Source organism: Seriola aureovittata, chromosome 15 (genome assembly GCF_021018895.1).
Source record: "Seriola aureovittata isolate HTS-2021-v1 ecotype China chromosome 15, ASM2101889v1, whole genome shotgun sequence".
Taxonomy (NCBI): Eukaryota; Metazoa; Chordata; class Actinopteri; order Carangiformes; family Carangidae; genus Seriola; species Seriola aureovittata.
In genome coordinates, this window is record NC_079378.1 from 13,581,831 (window position 1) to 13,602,742 (window position 20,912).

A 20,912-nucleotide genomic window follows, 5' to 3' on the forward strand; every position below is an offset into this window, starting at 1 on the left:
AAAAATGACATTTTTGCCCGATGTTAGAAGGAAAGCTCATGGGATTACTAAAATGTGAATGTGACCATGAATGTGCTCAGTAATCTTCATGACATTCTGCCTGTTAGATTTTGATATTTCTTTTTCACTATAGGAATATTAAGCCTCAGGAAAAATTGCAGGGCCACCAAAGACATTTGATATCATCCCTCTGGGTACATGACAGCAAGTTTAAAGGCAATCTGCTGTTACATTCTAATGATGTAAATGTTAATTTAAACCGATTCAACTTTGCAGTAATGGATTATTTTGGCCGCCTGGTGACAGTGGAAACACAACACTCATAAATATTGCTTATTTATGCATCCAGCAGATCGGAAGCACCATTAGCATTCAGTTGGAATCATGTATGTGGAGACCCAATGAATGCAAGACCAATATTCACTTTTTAGCTCTTGTTCCTTGTCTCTACCAACTCCTTAGGGAAATATCTGGCTGCTAAATGCTCCACTGTGTTCACCGCTAGTATCTAACATTGCCTGCTGTTTGGTGCTCAGCAGGTAGTGTACAGTGGGGTTTTTCAAAGCCTTTTCGCCAAAAACAGCTGTTTGCAGATGCATTATTGATGTTATAAACTGTATGAGAGAGAGAGAGGGAGAGAGATACAGTCTATGATTAAAAGGATTAATACTCTGATATTAGGACAAATACACCACTAGGCAGGCAGGTCGTCTTACCTGCCATGTACAAACTCACTGCACATCCTGGCTCCTCTGCACTCTGAGAACAGAACCCTGCAGTACACAGTTGTTTCCAGCACAGGACCAAACAACAACTTGGATGTAAGATGGCTCCTGTTAATTCCCACCACTAAAGGCTCCTGCAGTGAAGAGGAACTTTAAGATGAGATTACTGATGGATGGGTCTGCTGCCTTGCCTGACACTCCTGTAGATTTATGGCCGCATGGCTTCATGTCCTGTATAGTAATCCATTTGTGGGACACTACATCATTTTTTTGACAGGTGAATTACAGTTCTGTATGACTGCTCATCTTAGTTTACAACACAAAGGCTTGCAATCAAATCCTGCGCAGAGGCTTGTGATATTTTTCCTAATACCAATGTTGTGTAATGGGGTTGCATTTCTGTAAATCCATACATAGACAGAAAGATGAAAACGTGACACAGCTTCTCCCAGATGTTTTGGTAAGGTCTCTTACAATGAATAAACTTGGCAGGGATAGAAAACTCATTTTGGCCAGTGACAAGTTACATTTTTAGTTCACCCAACTTACAAAAAAGATGAGTTTTATATACAAGTTCATAATCTATAATTTTGTACTGATCCATAAATTCCCCCAAAACCTAAAAAAAAGGCCTGTCTGTGTAGGCCAAGCTTGATGCATCTTATTCCTCTGTGCCTCTGAGCTCCATTGCTCCATTGTTCCATTGTCCAAAAACTATTTAAAAACACATCACAGAGCCACAAGCTGATATCTTCTGTCACTACCAATGGGACCACTGCAGTTGGGTCAACCTCACATACCCTGTCCTGCTGGCAGAGAGTACTCACTAGACCAAATGTGTATTAATTTGCAGCTGAAAACAGTCCCAAACAAATGCTCCCAAACAAAAGACGGACAAACACATTGGTGGTTTTGTTGGTTAACAAAAATATATACTACCACAAGATTTATACTTTATGACTAATGGTTTCTAGTTAAAGTAGCTGCTGTACAATCAATACAACTGAGAACACTGAGGCCATGTCCTTGGTGTTTTTCCTGGGAATCAGGTTTTAGCAACCTGGGGGAAGTTTACATCCTACTTTACAGATGTATTCTCGTTATTTTTTGACAAAATAAACAGTGCTGCGCAAAAGTTTTAGGCACTTTAGATGTTTCGATTCTGATTCATGAGTCATAAAGAACCATCTTCAGTAACAAGAAGAACAAGAAGTCCTGTAACAGATGGTCGGTCCCCCACAGAGTCCTGATCTCAGCATCACGTTGTCAGTCTGGACTTACATGAAGAGACAGAAGACACTGTGACAGACGAACTGTGGCAAGTTTTCCAAGATGCTTCTCCAAGATGCTTCCAACAACCTACCTGCCAAATACCTTGAAAAACTGTGCACAAGTCCTAATAGTCAAAGGGTGGTGACGACAAATACCAATTTAATTTAGTTTTTTTTGTCTTTACTGAACTTTGTATGAAGTTAACTTTACTTTTGAGGGCCCAAAACCTTTGCACAGTGCTGTATATCAAATTTTTTTATTTTTATAAATTTTATTTTCAACTCCAGGCCATGACAGGTATCAACCTTACATTGTTATCAACCTTAAAAAAAAATTAAGACTGCAGAAATATCAAAAAATCTGAAGAAGTGACGACGAAGGGCGTGGGAGCAGGTTTGTGATGGATTTTTGGGAAGAGAAGTTAACTTTTTGTAGATATATTTATTTAATCAAGAGCCACACATTAGAAAAATAATGTGTCTTAATTCACTTCCCAAACATCTGACAATTTCAATATGGAATTATTTCATACTGAAACATACCAACATATTGCCAGAACTTGCAGCCAAGAGGTCGACTGCATGCACAGTAGAAAAATTAACAGACGAAAGCACAGCCTCTTCAAAAAGAAATTAACAAAAACTTCTTTGTGTCCATTAAAATAGCAGTGTCCGCTTTACATTTGACCTGCTCCATCTTTCTTCTGCTTGGGTTTCTTCTTCTTCTTCTTTGCTGGTTTGCTCTCAGACTGTGTCTTGCTCTTCTTGGCCGGGTTGGGCTGAGAAGCTGCCGCGCCGTCGGCTGGTCGTTTCTGCTTTGTTTTCTTTTCATGTTTCTTTTTGGCCTGTCCTTTGGCTGCTCCTGGTTTGTCTGTGGGAGTTGAGTTGTCTGCTGCTGGCTCTAAAACAGGCTTCTTGCGCATTTTACGCTTTTTTGTGTCGGGTAGAAAGCCTTTCTTCTTCTTCTTGGAAACTGGCTGTTGGTCGGCCTCCTTGTCAGATTTTGTCTTTTCTACCTTGGGTTTCCTGCGAATGTGAACATGAACACATTCAAGGTCAACATGACGGCTTTCATGCAAAACAAGAAAATAAAAAGTAAAAAAATAAAGAAGGAAAAGAAGAAACCTCGTATTTCATAAGCCCTGTGGTAAAGAAAGAGGCTCATGTAACAAATGATAGAAGAGCTGATTCAACTTATCAATCAGAGGCATCACAAAAATGTATCAATTTAAGTTTTAAAAAAAAACCTAGTTTCAGCAGATATTGATATTAAATGCTTTTAATCAAACTATTTTGGTTTGAGCAGACACTTGTGCTAAAGCCATCACACCACTTTAACATTTTGTATGGAGATAAGTCTATTTATTGGTTATATTACTTTCAAACAGTTACTGACCTGAGTGGTGATTTTATATTAGTCAAATGGACCAGGAAAGAAAAACATTACTACCGACTCAAATCATCAAAAACTGAATCATGAATCAAAATGAATCTCAGTCAACAACCCTGAACTTCAGTCTGTGGTGTTAAAAAAAGAAGATAATATCTCTGAGTGTCTTTCACTCCGTGCTGGAGAGGGACTGGTTCTTTTTGTAAGTGGGATGTCAGATCTTTTTCAGCTCTTGCACTTAAGGTTTAAAATCTCTGAACAGCTCCGCCACAGAATGAGGAAGCACTTGCCTTTTAGCATTGTCAAAATGCTGCTATAACTTCTAACCCTTCCAAACCCTCAGTTACATGGTCTCATTCATTATATTTCTGTAGAAATGACTTCCCCAACCCTAATCCTAATCAAACAAACTGAAAAAAACAAAACATCCAAATGAAGAAACCACAACTAAGATTTGGCTATAAGTATCTAGGTCAGACAAACATGAGAACTGCATAAAAATAACACAGCCCCTTCCTTCACTTCATTGAGATGCTGCTTTGGCAAAAAAAAAAAAAATGCAGGGTTGTGCAGTAACAGAAAAGCTGAGCCAGGTTCAACTTTGTTGTCAGATGACCCTGCAATACAGCGGTTTGCGCTGGCCTATCAAACACATGCAAGCAAATGTGCCAGGTAAATACATCTTGTCAGGGAAGGGTTGTGCTAATTCTACCGTTCACCTCCCGAGCATTACATTGGTGGCAATGACAACTGCTGCTGTGCAGGGAGGATACACTGGTGTTGTTGGTAGAGCTTTATCATCAACTATACACTGCTGCTACCGAGCGAAGAAACATCACGTGTGTTTACATGCTCTTGAATAACCAGTTTACTGTCAGCTGTTTGCAGTAATCCGATTTCTCCAGTGTAATGTAAACAAGAAACCCTGTTTCCTGGAAATCTGATTTACCCGGCGAGAGAGAATGTTGATTTTTTTGTCCGTGTATACACGTAACCAGATTTCTTATCGGCTTTTTACATGCGAGCGTGTGCAGGACAAAAGACTGCAGGAAAAGCATCACAGCGGGTGGATGAAAGAAAGATCAATACATGTAGTCATGCATCCCTGTATTCAAGATGATTTAATTACAGCTGTACCCTTTCCCTGCACCGCCAGTCCAAATGCTCTGACACACAGACAAAAATAAAATAAAATAAAATAAAAAAAAGGACAAAAAGTTTCTTATGCACCGTTTTTGAAGTTGCGGCGGCCATTATAGAAACCACATCAACTTACATGACTCCAAAGTGTTTCATCACAGCCCAGTAGGTGTCTTCCAGCTTGCCGGTCTTCTTGAACGTGATGACGCTGGTCAGGGACAGCAGGACCTTCTGTACTGGCTCCAGGTCCAGAGTCAGCTTCTACACAGTGGAGAGATTGAAAGTCTGGACTCAAACCACATGAACAGCTTCCCTCCCGTGATTTCATCCCCACAGGCACAGACCAACCTACCTGCTGGTGAACGTGCTTAACCAGGAACTGACAGAGCTCCAGGGTTTTCACCACCTTCTCTTTCACCACCTTGCTCTCAGTTTGACCCACCAGCTGAAGACTCTGAGAAAAGACGACGACACGGGTTAGACTGCTATCCTTGTTCCTTGTATTCTTGTTGTGCTCCAAATGATCATTATTATTATTATTATTATTAGATTGCCTATATGTAAAACAAATAGAGGGAAGTTTGGTTTGGGTATTGTTGGTCAGCTATCGACTGGCCACTGCCATTAATCCTAGTGCATTTTAACATTGACACATTTATATTTTTAGACTTTTTATGATGTGTGTAAATGAATTGCCTGTGTACTTTTGTTTGTAAACTTGTTTGCATTCTGTTGTGTGCCATTAATTTACTATGATGACTTAATGACATCAAACCACCACTGATACTAAAACATCGCTTGCTACACGTGCTTCTCAATAAATCCAATTTAAAGTATTTACGGGACACTTTTATGCCTTTATCACAGAGGAAGTGGCAAAGATTTGACTTGAAATGAGGTCAGTGAGAGAAAGAGGGGATGACACGCAACAAAAGGTGGAATAAAAGTGGGGATGTTGTGATTAAATGGTCAGCATCTTAGAGCTGTGTTTTGTCTGGGAGGAAGAAGACGGGGCGACACAGGAGTGAAGTGGTTTGGTGAAGAATTGCAGAAGCTTGTAATTATGCTTGTCTTTACCCTCAGCTGTCTCAAGGACACACAGAGGACAGTGAATGCAGTATTGGCTCTAATTATCATTTATCACAGCACGGTGCAATCTCATTAACTTTGAGAACAATATAATTAAAATCTGCACAACCCTAAAGGATGTTGGTGTATGGATGCTTCTACTCGTGGTGAGGAATTAGTTACAGCCTCGTGCTTACAATCAATCTTATGCATGGAAATATGACTTCAAATCTGTTCTATGCAGATATTTACAGATACATTTTGGAACGAAAGAGCATTGGTATTGTATCAGTGTTGTTTCCACTACAACTTGACTGAAAACCACCGTGTAAATGTGTGCTACAAGTTGTATAAACATGCTGTTGAGTTGCTGTAACCTTGTGTAAAATTCAGATATTACCTAAACATATAATCTTATTTCCTGACTCCCTGCGTGTAGCTGCTGCTCATGGCGGGTGTTAACCCTGCTATGTATCTCAGGACTGTGATGGAGAGCTGTGCTGACTTACCGCTGCTAGCTGACCTGTGATCTTCACACAGAGCTCTGTCCATGGAGTGCCGCTCAGCAGCTGCTGAACCTCCCTGCTCTGCATCGCCCGCAACACCAACACACACGCTTGGCCCTAAACACACACACACACACACACACACACACACACGTCCATCAACAGGAAGTCTAACATATGAACTGAACAGTAGAAGGAACTTGTAATACATGAATATCTAGCAGCTGAGACGGAGGGAGGAAGTCCTCTGTGTTTGTCAGAACTCTTTAAACGATGATAAATACATGGCTGATTCCATATTTTGATCAAATGTTAGAAAGCTGGGTTCAAAGTGCAGCTGGACGTTGGTTGTAATTGTGGTACTTGTGGGCATAATGACGCTATCAGAGTGACTAATCCTGCAGCTACATTATCTATAATTGTCCACAAGTGGGCAGTGACGTCAGGTTTTGTCCATTACACAGTGCCCTAATGTAATAAGGCCAGCAGTAGAGAGAACACTGTTTAATGGAAGGCAGTTTCTTGTTCAAGAAAAAGTAGGAATTCTGCCTATTTAAACTGTTAAAAAGAGATTTTCTGAAAAGACTGGGAGACATTGGAACTGGGAGTTTATTTCAGGAAACATTTGATCATTTTGATCAAAGTTATTCTATCACCAGAAAAATGGAGATTGTCAAGGTAGCTTCTTAAAGGCATAAGTCTGGTGATATTCTATATTTTTGTCAACATTCTACATTATTTATTTCTATATTTTATTATTGTCAACAAATCCCATCGTAATAGAATTGGGAACAGATCCTACCAACAATTTTATATATATATATATATATATATATATATATATAGTCTCTATATGAGCCTGTTACAGCCTAGTCCTCTGTGCCATGGAGCTCCATTGTCCAAAAACTATAAAAAACACATATCAGTGAGCTACACGTTACACTGGGTGACACGTTCCTTCCTTACCATGAACACACGTTAGTTTAATTTGACTCAATCACACATACGCTGTACAGTATTAATCTGCAGGTGAAAGTAGTCCCGAACATATAAAACGATTTCCTTCTATCTATACATCATGTGCTCAAAACAAAAGACTAGAGAAGGACTAACAGATTGTTGGTTTTATTTTATTTTTTTTTGGTTTTGGTGACTGAGGATTCAACACAGGATCCGAAACTCATAAACTGAATCAAAAAGCAATCTAGTTTATCTACTGCACTACAACAGCTGAATTGAAAACTAATCATGAGCCTCGACATCTGTGTTGTAATCATTTAGTTTACTCTTGTGTGACTTTATGTTGGAGTTGAGATGCCTTTGTCCAAAGCAGTGACCATAAGTCTTTATTCCTGGTTGTTTTTTGGCCAAACCAGCCTGCACATTCACAGACAATCAATCAGCAAATAACATTAGATTTTTGTTTTACTTCCTCCCTTATTGTCTCGCTGTTGTTTGTCAGTCAGAAATTTAGCCACATAACTGTTCCTGCAGTAGAAAAAAGTGAACATCTTTACCTTCTGGTGTTCTCTGACAGCAGATGTGATGTGTTGCACTGCTGTATCCAACAGATTCACACACAAAACCTGGAAAACAACACATAAGCTGCATTAGTTACTGCCACCGGAGACTTGCCCTCTGTCCCCGCGGTGTCCTGAACTAACTTCTGTTTTCCGAATGAGACGCGTCTCTGTACTCACGGGGAATCTGTTGAACAAGTCTGTGAACATCTGAGCGGTCAGAGGGCTCTTCCTCCTGCTCATGAAGGAGGTCAGAGCCTCTCTGAAGATGGTGGAGACCCGATCCACATCCACATTCCCCATGAACCTCAACTGCACACACAAACACAAACACAGACGACCCACCATCAGACTTTCTGTTGACGGAGGCATGAATGTACATGAATGATGGTGACCAGGGCGTCCTAAAGAGGAACAGAAGGGAACAGCGTCTGACGGCAGCATCCTGCTACAACTGTATGGTGGTGTAGACCCACTGTAGAAATATCTGAAGACAGCTGCACACACCGGAGCTTTCTTTCACATAGAGAATTGAAATGAACAGAAATATTATGGCTGCGACTAACAATCATTTTGATTAACAATTAATCTGATTATTTTCTCAAGTAAGAAAAATGTCTATCTCCATTTCCCAGAGCCCAATGTGTCGTCCTCAAATTCCCTGTTTTACAATCACATTTAAGGAGCTGACACCACATAAGTTAGGTGATTTAAAAAAAAAAAATGACTGAGTAGATTATCAACTAATTGATTAGTCAACTAATCATTTCAACTCCAATATGGATGAAGAAAAAAAATGAAGAAGAACAAGAAATCTGTGTGACAAAGAGACTCCGGTTAAAAGGGCGCCAAGTGATCCAGCACTGACCCACTTCCTGGCCCAGAGAAGTACAGGAACAGACCTGGAATCTATTTGGTGCAAAGCTGGACATCATATGACGGATGAAAATGCGACGGTAACATTTGCATTCCATCAAAATATTTAATTTCCATTTGTCTACTTATGAACTTTGCGATTTAATATAAAATGGAAAAGAAAAGCTTGGCCTGACCTCTGTGTGATTTGTTTTGGGTGAAGCTTAAATGTAGTCTCAACCATGCTGACCTGCAGCAACACCTCACACACTGTCTCATCAGGCTACTAACTGGTTTGCTGATCTTATTTTTCTTCCGATTCTGAGAGCGGTTGGAAACAAAAGAGACACATGAATCATTTTGTGATAAACATACGTCGTTTGCTGCAGCTTTCTCGGCTGTCTGCTCCTCTTTGGTCTCAGCAGGAGGAGCTCCTCGCAGCACTTTCACCACATACAGAGACGCACTGCAAGGACAGAACATCAGTAAAATACAAAATCACCCACGGCACAATTTCCAGGACTGTTCACAACAGACTCAAATTATGCATCATTTCATTCCAGACCTTGGAACAGACATTTGAGTCAAAGTGGACGTTTAAACACCTACAGGTCTTACACATATGCAAATTCATCCTGCTCATGAAGACCGAGTTTAGCATAATTTTCTTTTCAGCTCAGTTATTACACAGTAAGCTGTACCTGAAGTAGTAGAGGCAGACTGAGGAGTCAGACAGTTTCTGGGATTTAGTCATCAGTTTGTCCAGCAGGTCATGGAGCTCCCCCTGTCTGTCACCAACAGTCCTGCAGTAAACTTTGGATCTACACAGCTGGTTCCTGAAAAAAAAATATTACACAAAAAGTAAGGATCAGTAAATGGCTACGACATCCGACCCAAAGACCTGGATGTTTGAATCTGTAGCTGAGTCTTTGTTGATTTGCTTCAGGTTCAGTAGACAGCAGCTTGGCCCAGACTCTGCATGCATAACACTGGACTTGGGCACAGGATGTGTTCGGACATTCATTTTAGGCAAAAAAGCTTCAGAACAATTATAGTTGCTACAAACCACCACAGTGGAAGGTGGTGGTTTAAATATGAGATGTCAGCTTTTAATTTGAAAATTTAAGGTATAGAAAACACAGAAAAACTCTGGTGGACAAAAACTTGACATCAATCATGTAAACCAACAGAAAAAAAAACAAAAAAACAAAACACCAGGGGTGGAGACAACACACACTGAATGAGTGACAGACACAGACGCTGTGAATCACCTCAGTGCACAGCTGAGGCTCATTACCTGAAGATGTCTGCAGCTCGGCGGAGGAAATCCTGCTCCTGCTGGTGGCTGTCGCCGCTCATTCCTCTGTCGATGATGGCGAGCAGAGGTTCCACCAAACCCAACACGAGAGGACTGCCAGCCTGCCGGGCCACGAACACCTCGATGAGGTCCAACACCTGCAACAGCCAATAGAAAGGAGCCACACAGGCTTGGGGTTGGTGAAAGGTGTTATTTTTTCACTTTTAATCATCACCTGACTCCAGCAAGGCACATTTTCCAAACTGTTTACGAGTCCGTTACAAAGTCGCAGAATGAGGAAACAGTACCTTGATCTTAAAGTCTCGGACCAGAGTCTTCTCTTTCTGTAGTTTGGACTTCTCATCCTTCTTGGCCTGGGTCTTTTTCTTCTGCTCTGAGAACAGCGCCGACAGGCTCTTATCCAGCTCCATCATGGCTTCATCATCCAGATCTTCATCACTGCTGGCATCCTCCTCTGTGGCCTGAACATACAGGTCAACAGAGGACATCTGGTTACATACCCATACCTCTTTAACACAATATTACACCTCATTTCTGCTGTAGTCAGTTGTGGCCTGATCACCTTTCTCTTCTCTACATAAGAGACAAGGACATGATTAAATGGGCCTAGCTGTATTAAGATTTCTTTGAGATTACAAATTGTTGTACTGCCCTCGAGTGGCCAACAAAGTCAATTAATGTTAGTTCAAATAATCATTACTTAAAAAATTTAAAAAAAACACATAAACCACTGACATCAGGCCAAACTGAAAGCCTGAACACCCACCAGAGCATTCTGCTGCTGCAACACCTTCATCAACTCCAAACGGAAATTTTGGTCCACCTCTTGCTCCATCCCCTCCACCTCCTCTTCTTCATCCTCCTCCTCATCCTCCTCTTCCCCCTCTTCCTCCTCTTCCTCTTCCATTGCCTCATCATCCTCATCATTGTCAGAGTCTTCATCTGCTCCATCTGACGTGTCATCCTGGAAGAGCCATAACCAAATGTTCGAGGACATCAGTATCAAACGTTACTCCTAAAACACTACAAACACTAACAGTAAAGACACATGCATTTATTTAGTCTAATCAGTAATAAAAGTCTAAGTGTCTTTATTAAAAATCTAATAAAAGAAAACTTTTGTGGGTGTGGGTAGCACGCAGTACGATACAAAATGTAAGACGGAAAGCTGATGATATTGATCAGATGACAAATTAAGATAAGTTGTGACTACGTAAGAGAAGTACTGACCTCCATTTCCTCATCATGTTCCTCACCATCTTCTTCCTTGGATTTCTTCTTATGGGCTTTGTTGGTGTCGTTGTCGTCTGTGACGACCACAGCGCTGTCCTCCTCGTCATTATTCTCTGGGTCCAAAACCTACGCAGAGTCCCAAAAACACCATCGTTACAATCATTTACAAAGCTGCCAGTGCAACACACATGACTTTAGTAACACTGATTATCTGGGCAGTTAGCAAACAAGAAAGTTGTCCATCTGTCCATTTTGTGATGCTGATCTAGTTAGCGTCGTAGTGGCAGCCTTTTTATACAGAAGACCCGTGTATGACACACGCCACACTCTCTACATACATGCAGCCATTGTGGAGACTGTTGCAACTGTTGATCCACACGTCACACATCACATAGAAGAGGCGCTCCATAAAGTTTGAGTTTCTATTCTCTCTTGCTCTACTGTTCCCTCTGTCTAGATGCCAACAATAAAACAAAAGGATCCACCTTAAATATCAGGATTTTAACAATGGAAATGCCAAAGACTGATACATCTTATTCCTCTGTGCCATCAGTGCTCCATTGTTGTCCAAACACTATTTAAAAACACACACAGCAGTGACTCCCACTGTTGCACTGAGTCACACGCTCCTGGAGCTTATTTTGAGTTAGTCCCACACACACACACTGTCCTGCTGCTGTAAATGCACACTGCGGTACCAAATGTGTATTAATCCACGGCTGAAAATAGTCCAGAACAAATGCACTAGTTCCTCCTATCTGAGTACCATTTCCTAAAAACTACATTGACCAGCTGGATTTTGGCCATTGATGCAGATTATTAAAATGGAATCTGGTTTCTGTTCTTACACAAAGTCAACAAATCATAGCAAATTCAAATATATATCTGTTATATATTCCTTTTATCAGGTGACTGAAATTCTATACTACGGTCACATGATAACAACTAAACTATCTCCATGACAACCGAGCAAATCCCTTCTTCTGAGAAACACAAGATGTGGCGGAAAACTCCAGAAAACCAAAGTAATTGGCCCTTGTGGCTGGGCCAGTATCTTATGTCTCATTAAAATGACATCACTGGTCTACAGAGGAACCTTATCATGTCTACCTGTAAAAACATTTTGTCGAACATTGCTGACAGTTGGTGTCAAAATTGAATTTAGCTTGATCATTTGACAATGTCGTACATGTTACTTACATCTAAGATGGCGGTGAGGGCTGCTGCGGTAACATGGGGGCAGATGGAGGAGAAGACGGTTTTGCAGACCTGTCTGATATGTCGGCTCGGCTGGGACAGCAGGGACAACAAGATGTCCACCATCACCTCCGCCCAATCAGGTTCCTCCTCCTGCTCTGTGGCTGCACCAGGGAAAATCCACACGTCCATACACTTTAAAGCAGCACTAACTGATTTCTTTCAACACTTGGGTGCCTAGGAACAAGCTGTAAGCACAATGTCTGACATATTGACACTTTACAAAGTCGATAATGGAAAAATGTGTTAGCAAAGAGTTGCTTCTAGCAGACACAGGATAATATTACCTTTCATCTGCAGTCACATTCTTGGCAACTTGACAAATGTACACTGTATATTCACTATATACTACTACCACTATATCGCTTTGGTTTCCAGCAAATTCTGATGGAAAAATCGGACTCTTTAGTAGTCCGAATGTATAAAATGTATAAGTATAAAACCAAAACAATGAGCTGAAAAACGCTAAAACACTGAGGGAAACATTCGATCCATTGTTAAAATAAAAATATTGGTTTGTACAGCTTTACCTAATCATTATTCACAACAAAATATGTTCACCTTAAAAACTAAAACTGAAATGTGAGCATGCGAGTTCACTCTTCTCTCCTCAGAAACAATCACAACTGCAAACTATTTGAATGACACCGTAACATATACACTAACTATACTGAAACATTTCTGAAGTGTCAAAAATGAACTATTTCTTTAACATGTGAAAAGAAATGATGGTGGAACTACCAACTGTGTATGAGGCCTCACCTTGTTTCTTTTTTTTCTTCTTGGTTTTCTTCTCCTGGGCTTTATCAACACAGCTCTGCAGGTCTTTCATGATGTCCAGCAGCTCCTCAGGGGCCTTTAGAAGAAATATATTTATGACAGTATTCAGAGTCGAGAGGATTACTTCGCTCATATTCCACTAATTTCCAGGACAATGTTTTTTTTTGTGCCAGCAGATTGAAAATCAAAATACAGTATTCTTTAAAAACACAACAGCAACAACAACAAGACAGCAGTGATCCTGTATCACGGCTGTGTTGTATGTAGTACCTTGAAGAGGTGCATGCCGACCAACAGGAAGAGCTGCTGGAACGCGCTGCTCTCTGCTGTCTGGCCTTTCTTGGATTTCTTCTTCAGGTTTGCCACCGACTCCAGCATGCTGGAAGGAGACGTGTAGAAAGAGAGATATCAAACACGTTCCTTCCTTGTTTAGTAGCACTCATTAAACAGTGTTAAAAAGTACGGCCATTAACATCTCTTAAGGTGTGAAACTAAAACAATGTACTGTAGTTAGTGAACCTGTAAGTGAACAGAAATATAAAGATTACCGAATTGAATTATCCTTTAAACCTGTACAATTACATTCATGTGAATGGCTCCATTAGAAGAAAATGAAGAATTAAGCTGTATCATGCTATCTTGATCCTGTCCTGCTGTGGGATCACATAGGCCGTGCTTTGAGAAGATTTTCTTTTCCTACCTGTCCCAGGCCTGTCTCTGCTCGGGGCTGAAAGGCTGGCTGCTCTGGATGCATTTTGGCTGCTTAAGAAGGACTTGGGCGTACTGGACCAGGTGGTAGATCCACATGGTGCCATCGGCCGTCACACCCAGAGCCCGCTTTTGGTTCACAGCCGTGCCCTCGGCTGAGTCCTCCGCGAGGGGCAGGTGGTGCATGGACATAAGGAGTCTGGATGGTGGACAGATAGAAAACAGTGATGCACAGAGGGCACAAGACACTTTGGACAAAATAGGATTCTGCTCTGGTTGTGATTCTTCATTTTTCGGACTTTCAGGGGGGATCCCTACGCATTATTTCCGATTTGTTTTGCTCTCTGGTTTGTTGGTGCTGTTTTCCTGAAGATTTGAACAGTCCGGTTTCCAGGCTGAAATCTTACAGATTAAGCAGTTGCCAGCTCCAGTTACAGATGAATGCTTTTCACACCAAAGCTGATTGGTTTAAACAAACTCTGAGCTGGGTAAAAAAAAACAAACAAAAAAACTTGTCAATCAAACCCTAGTGTGGACCAAAAAACTGGTCCAACACTGCCTGAAAAGGAAGCTCTCTGTCTTCTTTCAAGCAAACAGTGATGCAGTTTGTTTGTGGTGTGAAAGCAAACGGACCAACCACAGGATTTCTTGACAGCAGCTGTGTTATTTTAGCATCAATTCAAAAGCTAAAGCACGATTAAATCCTGATTGTGAACTGTTCAGGAATCTTATGATTGGTGTGCATACTTTTGCAAATCATCAGGTAACCACTGTAACATGTAGGCCAGCATGTGTGTGGTACGGATATTTCCCCTAATAAATCAAACAGTCAAAAGCAGTTGAAACTGATTGTGTGGCAGTTCACATCCATTAAAAATGTGACATAACAATCCTTTAATAAGGCTGTACAAGATGCTTCTCAGTTCTCTTGGTTGATTTGCAAAAAGTCACTTTAAGAGGGAGCACCCCACCCCACCTAAAAGCAACAATGTATAATCATTTCTCTTGGCCTGGACTTTGACAGGTAGACAGACTTGTTCTGCTAGCTAAGTGTTGGTGTATCTTCTTATAGCTGCGGCTTGATGTTATTAGAGAGCATGTCCCATAGAATTCTGTTGTTGTCCAAAAACTGAATACAATCTCTCTTTGATGGTTTCTTTCATCATCCATTGTAATTTCAATAAAGTTACTACTTGTTTTTTGTACTGTATCAACTTGTTTCTCGCTTCCCTTTGATATCCACCAACGCTACCTTCTCTCACCGGCTGTGATCAGTGGCCAATGTTTAAGAGACAGCTGTCTGACAACAGCAGAGAAAATTTCATGTCTCACCCAAAGAAAGAACTGACAAGCACTCCTCTGGTTTTATCATCCAATGGGACGGAAAGCTTCCCCTTCGTCTCTGCGATGTCGGCCGAGGCCTTCTTGGCACTGAAGAAAGCGTGGAAAAAGACGAACCTGGAAAGAAAAAAACAACAACACGATGCCTAATGATGTCGTTGTACTCATCAAACACAAAAGACCTTCACATTGCTCATCCAAGCAAGTCTCACCTGGCCACATCCATGATGAGATCCTCCTGCTTCTTCACCTGGTGGTTATCAACGATTGAGGTGAGCCGGGCAACAATCCACTTCCTCAGGCGGAATATGGAGTCCTCCTTCCTGAGAAGGGATAATCAGCAGTTACATCCTGTTATCATTCCTGCGTCTTCCTGTTCAGGGTCACCAGACCAGACAGGTACAGAGATGAGATTGTCAGACAGACAGACATTTTTACAGCAGACATATACACTCACTGTTCCCGTCCTTCCTGATTGCCTTTCTGCTTGCGAGTGCTGAAGTCCAGCAGCTTGTCCAGCTGAGGTTGCATGAACATGTTCTTCAGCCACTCCACGTAGTTCTGCAGAGCTGCAGGCTGGAGATGCTGCACCACCCTCCACACCGACGGCACCACAGGGTAACCCTGGTTGGTCAGCGAGGAGAAGCCCACCATCACTGCCAGCTGTTTGTCTGAGTCCTGACAGCCCTGCAAGAAGTCCGACACGTAGACCTCCATCTCTGGAGCCAGCTTGAAGCGGTCTGGTTTCTGGGAGAGGAAAGTGATGGATGAGATTAGTCTGCTGTTAATCTGCATGACCACTGGTTTAAGCAGGCACACAGTCACTTCTACTTATCAATTTGGAGTGGAGAAATTAACACTGGCCAATAAGGGATGTGACAATAATTAATGTAACTGTACATATCAATCAAATATACTAATGTTATAGTTACAGTAAGTGACAATTAACAAAATACTGAGAGCTTGTAATTGTCCGATACCCACAGTATTTTCACAAGAGTATAGTAAAAATAGAAGAGTGGCAAATTTGACCAAGTCATTATATGGATTGAAACTCTTTGGTACCACTTTCTAATAAGTAACCCTTTATGAATAAGCTCTAAGCCATTGCTTTAATAATGGTTAATAATAATAATAATAATTTACAAATGCTTCACAGATCATTTATAAGTCATTAATAGGAGCAACTTTTGGGTTGACAGGTTGTGAAAAATCTCTCCCTGTGATGTACATCCAACCCTAACCAAGATATATGATTTGCCTTTTTAAGCTCTTTTAATTAATCAGACATCGAGACTTCTGATCACCTGGAAAACAGCTGCACAGCACACAATCAACTTTTTCAAGCGTAACCTGCTATTTACAGTCAACTAGAAAAAGGGCCACTGACCTGAGCGGACACCACATGTTCCCCATAGTGCATCATCACCTCTCCAGACAACACCTCCTTCAGCTGGGCTACAGACAGATGAGGCAGGGCACTGCCCAGCAGACGGAAGCTCAGGTAACTGGACACAAACAGGAGGACACCAGCGGAACATGTTAGCAGAATGTAATTAACTGGAACGGAGACTGGACACAAGCAAAAGTGACAAATTAAAGGGAAAAAATAACAGATTAGATGAGTAGAACTGACACAAACGTTTCAATGAAACTGAACGTGTATGGGAGATGTTGAAGCAATGTGTCAGACAGTGTTCTACACCACCACCACCACCGTCATCATCATCATCAAACTAAAATCAAGTGCTTTTTGGGATTTTTTTTGGCATGAAAAATCCAGTTCTGAATGTAAAAAATCTTAGCCCCTCTTTGCTTTGAGCCTTTGAAGCGTCTTTGTTCCAGTGTGGACTCACTGAGTTGGCCCAGGCTGCTCCTTCAACATGCCGTGGATGATGGCTTTATTCCAGAAGAGCTGGAAGCTGTCTTCCTTCAGTGAGAGCTTCAGGAGGTCCAGGACCACTGGTGGGAGGACACACTCCTTCTTAACCGAGCGGGCCGCCGTCTTTAACACCTCTGTCAACCTGCCAGAGAGCATCACACATTGATTTTCCACACAGCAGCTGTTAATTACAGCTACTAATTAGCAGATGCAGAAAAGGAAACTGGTGCATATTTTTTTACAGCTAATATTAGCTAACTGACACAATATGGTTCAAGGAAAACTCAAAGAGAGGGAAAGAATGACAAAGACAGAAAGCTAACGTGTGTGTGTGTGTGTGTGTGTGTGTGTGTGTGTGTGTGTGTGAGACAGAGGTAGGTGGGGGGACATAAAACCTACAAAATCCAAATCAAGCCAATCACAGTGTTCTTACTTTGGGATGTTGTCAGTATTGATGATGGTCGAGGAGCCCAGCAGCTTCTTGAGTTTCTTGGGTTTGAGGGTTTGTGGGAAGCGCTGCAGTGCAACCAGCAGCAGCTGCAGCTGCTCTGGAGTATTGAAGGCTGATGCCAGGTCAGTTTGCAGAGCGCCCAGCAGGACCTCCTCAAACACGTCCTCTGAGATCTGACAAGCATGACATACAAATACACATTAGTTTTAGAAAATAAAATGTGTTTTCAGACATAAAAGAACCCATCAAATTACTTAAAGTGAACTTCAGGATTTAAGTTACAGATAAAAGTAAAACTCCTTGTGCATTACGTATGCGTGTGTCATGGTTATAGTGATATGGCTCTAGTATTATGAAGCAGTCACCTCATTGAGGATGTCCATCATGGTCTTGGTGGGCAGATCCTTGAGGTGTTGTCTGTGCTGGCCGAGGCTCTGGAGGAGCTTCACACATCCCAACACCACCTGAGGCTCCTGCAGAGACACAACACAGAACTCAGAGACCACAACACTGTGTGACACTGCAGCTCACACACACAAAAACCTCTACACACAGTGCAGGTCTGCAGCTGTTCAGACTAGACTACAGACTAGAGCTGTATTAACCTGATCTGGGGCAAAAATAATATGTTGGCCCCACCCCTGACTCCCGATTACAGTGCTTATTTGGAGGCCTCAATCCATGATTATATAGACTGTTACAAAGTTATAAGCAATATACAAACAGTGGGAGATTTGTGTGATATGAATGGCTGCCTGTGAGGATCAAACTTTACTCCATGTCAGAGAAAGAGACATAAACTTCTCACATTTGTTCAAATAGAAGCATATCTGTTATGTGTGAAATTAAGAAGAATGAGAGAATGAGAATGACAAATGTAGATTTTATCCACATTTACTCAAAAAAGTTCTCCACTGACTTGACAATGCATTTCTATTATATTATCAGAATCACGATGGACAGCTGAATTATAAAAGCAGAACCAGCGATATCGTCTTTTTCATTCCACATATTCCTCTTTCTTGAGAAAACCTGGTGTCTATATTACCCACAGTGAAACTCTTCCACCTTGGCCATCAGTATTATTACTATTTACACCTGTGTCTATCTTACTATGACAATGTCAAATTTTAATTAACCAAGCTGTCAAACCTCATCATCGGAAAACAAAGTTAAAACTGAACCTTTCCTTTAAAAATGATGAGTGGTGGTGAGACTACTTACTTTAGAGAGGCGGCTGGACTGATGAAGGGCGAGGACGCCAAACAAGTTTCCAAACAAAGCATTTCTGACAAGTTTCTGAAAAACACAAGAAGAAGTTCAGAGCCACAGATCTCATTCGTGAAACAGTTTCTCTGCTGACATAGAAAACACCAAACACTCACCTTTTTCACTGTCTGCAAATTGTGCTTTTCTTTGATTCTGTCCAATATACTCTGCAGAGAGATCTCCTCAAAGGCACTCAAGACCTGAAAAACAAAAAACGTATGTCATGCTAAAGCCAACACATGTTGATTATTTCCTGCTTGGCTCAGCTATCTTAGAGCGGCCACTGCCAAAATTGATCGCTTGTGGTTTGCAGCTCAGCATCCACTGCACGGCCAAGACCAAAACATCTGTCTACTCATTTAAAAACACAATTTTCGCCAATTTAAACGAAATTACAGAGTAACAGTGAGTGTATAAAGTAACACTCATTAACTGATGATCTATTCAGTGTTTGCTAATCAAATTACACCATAGTGACTTGATCATCATCAATGATGAGCAACAGGAATATATTATACATCTCTATTATACAACTCTTCATTTAATAAAAAGTGTGACCAAAACATGAAATGAGTGACAAAATAATCTCAACTGAAGGTCCTTTATACGACCTTATTCCAGGGCTTTCAATGGCATCTCACAGTTTTTAGCAGTGAATGGAATCCAGCTCAACTTACAGACAGTGAGATGTATTTGAAAGCTCTTAAAAAGCTAATAAGTGGACCTTTGAGTTGGGAGTCTAATGGTCTCACATACCGTTAAGATATCTCCAAATACAAGTCAACCTGGGATTGTAATTATGGACAGAAAGGTTCAATTATTTTGGTCTCACCTGTCCCAGAGCCAGGCTGAATCCAGGTCTCGCAGTCTCTCGTGTGTGCGCCAGTCCATCCACCAGCCTTTTAAAGGTGTATTCCAACTCATCTGCCTGTAGGACACAGAGAGCACCACGTCATGATACACAGCCTCACACACCTATTATACACTTAAAGACTGCATACATGGCTCATGGTTAACACCCAGGCCTTGAAAGCCCCACATTTACTTTACTCTATTTCTGGCTAGATAATATAATTCATCGCAAATTATCTAACAATTATTTTCTTTAATAATCGATTGATCACCATCACTGTTCCCTGGATCCCTACTTCTTTGACTTATCTGACTATGAGTCAAAAACCAGTTTACTATGATAGAGAACTGGTAAAATAGCAAATATTCACAGTTGAGAAGCTGGTACCTAGTAATTATTTGTAATTAATCGTTACCTAAATAACTGCTATTTAATTTCTGTCAATCCACTAATCATTTCAGCTCTATAGTTCTAGTTGGTTACCAGGTTCCTGAGGACACAGTCGAACTGTAATGTATAGTGGGGGCCAACAGGGGCACAACAAATTTTCGCCCCGTGGCCATGTTTGATGGAATTACTGTACCTTATATTGTAATACATTTATTTCCCTTCTGTAGTTACTAGATACGTTACATAAATGATATTACATAGAAAACTTATGAGCTTGTAAAAAATGACATTGTAATAGATTAAAGAATCCATAAGTATGAGACAGTAAAAATGAGCTCAACACAGCCACAACATTAAAGTTCCCTACTAATAATGACTCAGTAATATAGAAATACAACACTGACAGGGCCCATTATGGATAATGCTAATAGAGTATTTTTAATGAAATTTTACTTCAGTAAACGTTTGAGAGCAGGACTTTTACTCCTAAGAGTATTTATATATGGTTGTGTTCTCATGTTCACATAATTATTTGAATACCATTGCTGCTGACATTACTACTGCATGTGCTAACAACACTGCTGCTATGACTATCCCAGCGTCTTGAGGAGTACATGTCCAACAGGACCATGCTGGGTTTACAGTGTCAGTGATCTGCCTCACCTTGTTATTAGTTTTCAAGTACTGGATGAGGTTTTCCACCGCCTTCAGCCGGACCTCCTGATCCGGTTTGGCCAAGTCCCAGAAGAAGTCGAGGAAGACGCGGTTCTGCTGCAGGATCCCGGCGGGTCGGACCGGCTCCGACGCTTTTACCGAGAGCTCCACCATCTCTACAGACATCTCCTCACACCACCACAACTAACAGTCCATGCTGCTGCAGGAGGAAAACGTGCCTCACAGAACAGATACTGCTTCCGGTTCAACATCCTAACCCCGCCCCCATTTTTTCACAACT

The 20,912-nt window shown here is 41.2% G+C and overlaps 1 protein-coding gene across 1 annotated transcript; it reads right to left on the reverse strand.

Moving 5' to 3' along the window:
* Nucleotides 1-1,083: 1,083 nt before the first annotated feature.
* On the reverse strand, nt 1,084-20,849 carry mybbp1a (MYB binding protein (P160) 1a). Its single transcript, XM_056397795.1, has 27 exons — nt 20,621-20,849; nt 19,547-19,642; nt 18,831-18,914; nt 18,670-18,744; nt 17,811-17,918; nt 17,428-17,618; nt 16,969-17,136; nt 16,503-16,620; nt 15,570-15,859; nt 15,325-15,435; nt 15,104-15,229; nt 13,764-13,970; nt 13,334-13,442; nt 13,046-13,139; nt 12,227-12,387; nt 11,024-11,152; nt 10,560-10,757; nt 10,081-10,254; nt 9,773-9,930; nt 9,177-9,311; nt 8,851-8,941; nt 7,801-7,932; nt 7,618-7,686; nt 6,104-6,217; nt 4,879-4,980; nt 4,663-4,787; nt 1,084-3,022 (listed from the first exon to the last, which is right to left on the reverse strand). The coding sequence occupies exons 1-27, from the start codon at nt 20,795-20,797 to the stop codon at nt 2,674-2,676; spliced, it is 3,891 nt and encodes a 1,296-aa protein (XP_056253770.1). The 5' UTR covers nt 20,798-20,849; the 3' UTR covers nt 1,084-2,673.
* Between the last annotated feature and the right edge of the window lie 63 nt (nt 20,850-20,912).

Bases quoted from the DNA above. Each gene is read 5' to 3' on its own strand.
- mybbp1a (XM_056397795.1), bottom strand. From the start codon at position 20,797: ATGTCTGTAGAGATGGTGGAGCTCTCGGTAAAAGCGTCGGAGCCGGTC. The intron at 16,621-16,968 runs GTGAGTCCACAC...GTTTGTGTCCAG, and splicing joins GAGCAGCCTGGGCCAACTCA to TTACCTGAGCTTCCGTCTGC. The intron at 3,023-4,662 runs GTAAGTTGATGT...TCACATTCGCAG, and splicing joins ATGAAACACTTTGGAGTCAT to GAAACCCAAGGTAGAAAAGA.